The sequence below is a fragment of the Octopus bimaculoides genome, chromosome 12, assembly GCF_001194135.2.
Source record: "Octopus bimaculoides isolate UCB-OBI-ISO-001 chromosome 12, ASM119413v2, whole genome shotgun sequence".
Classification (NCBI taxonomy): Eukaryota; Metazoa; Mollusca; class Cephalopoda; order Octopoda; family Octopodidae; genus Octopus; species Octopus bimaculoides.
In genome coordinates, this window is record NC_068992.1 from 61,453,182 (window position 1) to 61,455,976 (window position 2,795).

At 37.2% G+C, this 2,795-nt stretch overlaps 1 protein-coding gene across 1 annotated transcript in view; it reads left to right on the forward strand.

Annotated features, from left to right (window-relative positions):
- LOC106873228 (perilipin-3) overlaps window positions 1–2,795 on the forward strand; it is a 14,064-nt gene that overhangs the window by 3,432 nt on the left and 7,837 nt on the right. The window contains exons 2-3 of the mRNA XM_014920499.2: window positions 937–1,183; window positions 2,635–2,717. Of these exons, the coding sequence (XP_014775985.1) occupies window positions 961–1,183; window positions 2,635–2,717 (306 nt within the window). The 5' untranslated portion in view covers window positions 937–960. The remainder of the gene's footprint in view (window positions 1–936; window positions 1,184–2,634; window positions 2,718–2,795) is intronic.

Sequence of the window (2,795 nt, forward strand, 5' to 3'; positions counted from 1 at the left end):
GGGGAGCTTGTCACACTTTTTTTCTCTGAAGTGAAACATTTTTGACCATTTTCATTTAATACTAATTTCTTCCTTCAGATGTGTTATATTCTTTCTTTTATATACGCACATATATTTATTATATTGGTACGTCCGTCATTGTCGACGATGACCAAGGACATCGCGTGGGAGAAGACAGGACAGTGTCCAACTGTTATCAATCAGTTTGATGCGTGCTCGAAGGTTCGGCCGCAAGTCGGAAGAACGCATGCATGTGCGAACCCACACATCCGTTCGCAACACTCTGGTTGGCCTGAGTTTACTGCAGTAGACACTTATCTTAGGTATCACAGTGTGGGACTGAACACGCTTCTAAATGGTGAGGAAGCGAACTTGTTAACAACACAGCCACGCTTGCGCCGGTGATTTTGAGATACTTTTACTAGTTAGTATTTACCGTTTAAGAAAGGACACACTGTGTCAGCAAGAGATAATGATGGGTTTCTCCCTACACTTCTGACAGTTTTTATTAATGTCTCTTATTTTAACGATCATTATTTGTCGTTCACGTCGCTGAGGTTATAGTGTGAAGTATCATTATCATTTTGCTGTAATCTAGCTGCGACATAGTTCGTTTGTGAAGCAAGCGTTCCCTTTCCATCACACACGCACACAGGTATTGCAAAGTTATGCCTCCTATTCCCATACTAACATTTACTAAACACATTTACACGCAATTACACAATACACAGAAAAAGATGTAATCATTGTTATTAAACAAAAGTTAAATCCTTTAGAAAGTGAAAGTTAATTGTCTGAGGATTAAATAACCTTCCAGGGCTATACAGGTGTTCCATATACACTTCAATCGTTGATGGTTAATCTTGACCTTTTAGTTTTTTGTTTTTTTTTTATATAACTTGATTTTTTTTTAAACATTTATTTTATTTATTGTAGGACTTTAATCAGCAAAGATCTAACATGGAACACGAGCAAAGCACCAGTGAAGAGACATCAGCCCAGTTCATGAAGCGTGTTTCATCAATCCCAGTCATTGAAAGTACATGGACTCAACTATCTGTTTATTATAACAAAGCCAAGGAGTACAACACATTGGTGAAGTATGCCTTTGATAAAGCTGAAAGTGGAGCAAAAACTGTTCTGAATACTGCTCAACCAGTTCTGGATAAATATCAAACTCAGAGTAAGTTTGTATTTTATATTATTGACTATGAAAATTATATAGTAATATGGTAAATTGAACAAGGAATAATTTAATGCTTTATGGTGAATCCTCATACCTTCTATGTTAGGAAGCTTGACTGAGAGTCACTGGTTTCTTTACATAAGCATTACACTGTGTACTAAACAAAAACGTGACTTTCAATGAAATGGTTTAAAAGTAGGTACTATATGAAGGAATATGTCTTCAGGGCCTGGGAAAATTGTGGTGGTGCTAGGACTGGGACTCAAATTTTTTTATAGTGGTATATGGAATTGTGAAAATGGTTGTCAATAACGTACTTTTTTCATACTTGGTACAAAGTTATTGGTAGTTTATTTTGTATTAAATAATTGGTAGAATATTAAAGCTAAAGTTGTTTTTTTTTTTTTCCAACTACCAGTGGGGCCTGGGGGTGGGTGGACATATGTTGGGAAACATTGCTCTAATGTAAGGTATGTGGGGTTCTGTGTGATTTCTAATTGTTTTATGTACTTGCAAGGTTATGTGATTAAGGTTGCCTCTAGGCTCTATGGTTTTAGGCTTAGTCCCACTGTCTTCTATAGCCCAGGGCTGAACAAAACCTTGTCAGAGGAATTTTTTTTTTGTTTTTTAAATACATATTCAGCTGTTTTTAAGCTGCATTCTCTTCCTGTTAATAACTCTTATTCTTTTCAAGCTGGGTGCTGTTATCTCAAAGGATTATCAGATGACTTGTCAACAATGTTTTGTATGTAACAGCTGTGTGGTTTAGAGGGTCGCTTTTTGTTTCCAGGTTCAGTCTTGTTGTACAGTGTATCGGACGAATGACTTCTATCATAGCTCTGGTCCAACCGAAGCTTTGTAAGTGGAAACTGAAAGAAGCTTGTCATGAGTGTGATATATGTATATAATGTCTGTTTGTCCGCCACCATTGCTGGCTACTGCTGCTGTTGTGTTTGTCCATGTAACCTAGCAGTTTGGTAAAAGAGACAGGATAAGTATCAGTCGGGGATTCACTTTCACCAAAGAACAGTTGGTCTAAATATTTTTTTGTTTCTATTGGTATCAGGAAGGGATCCAGCTCTAGAAGCCATGCCAAGGCAGCCTTTAGGGCACAACAGTCCTGTGATCCATTGGCTCCTGCTAAACTGTCCAGTCCATTCTTGCATTGAAGACTGACTTCAAATGAAGATTCCTGTGCCCTAACCTGTTGGGATTTAGACTGGCCATATCCAGCTCATTTATTCTGTTCAAACCTACCTGATCTGGATTCTCACCTATTCGCCAATGTCATTCTAAAAATATATACAGTAACACCATCAAAATTTTGAAGCTCAGATAATGTATGATTAATTCAAAACAGTGTAAATAAGCAACACATTTGGCAAAATAATCTGAATGCTAAAAGGTTAACCTCTGCACAATTTTAATACAGATTTTTGTTCTTTCAGTCAATGCTGCTGATAACTTTGCATGCAACCAACTTGATAAACTGGAGGAGAAGTGTCCTGCTATCAAAAAGACTCCTCAGCAAGTAAGTTGATCATTGTGTAAATGATAAAAAGCTAACATTAACATGAGTGTCTCTTTTGTGTGTGTGTGTGTGTGTGTG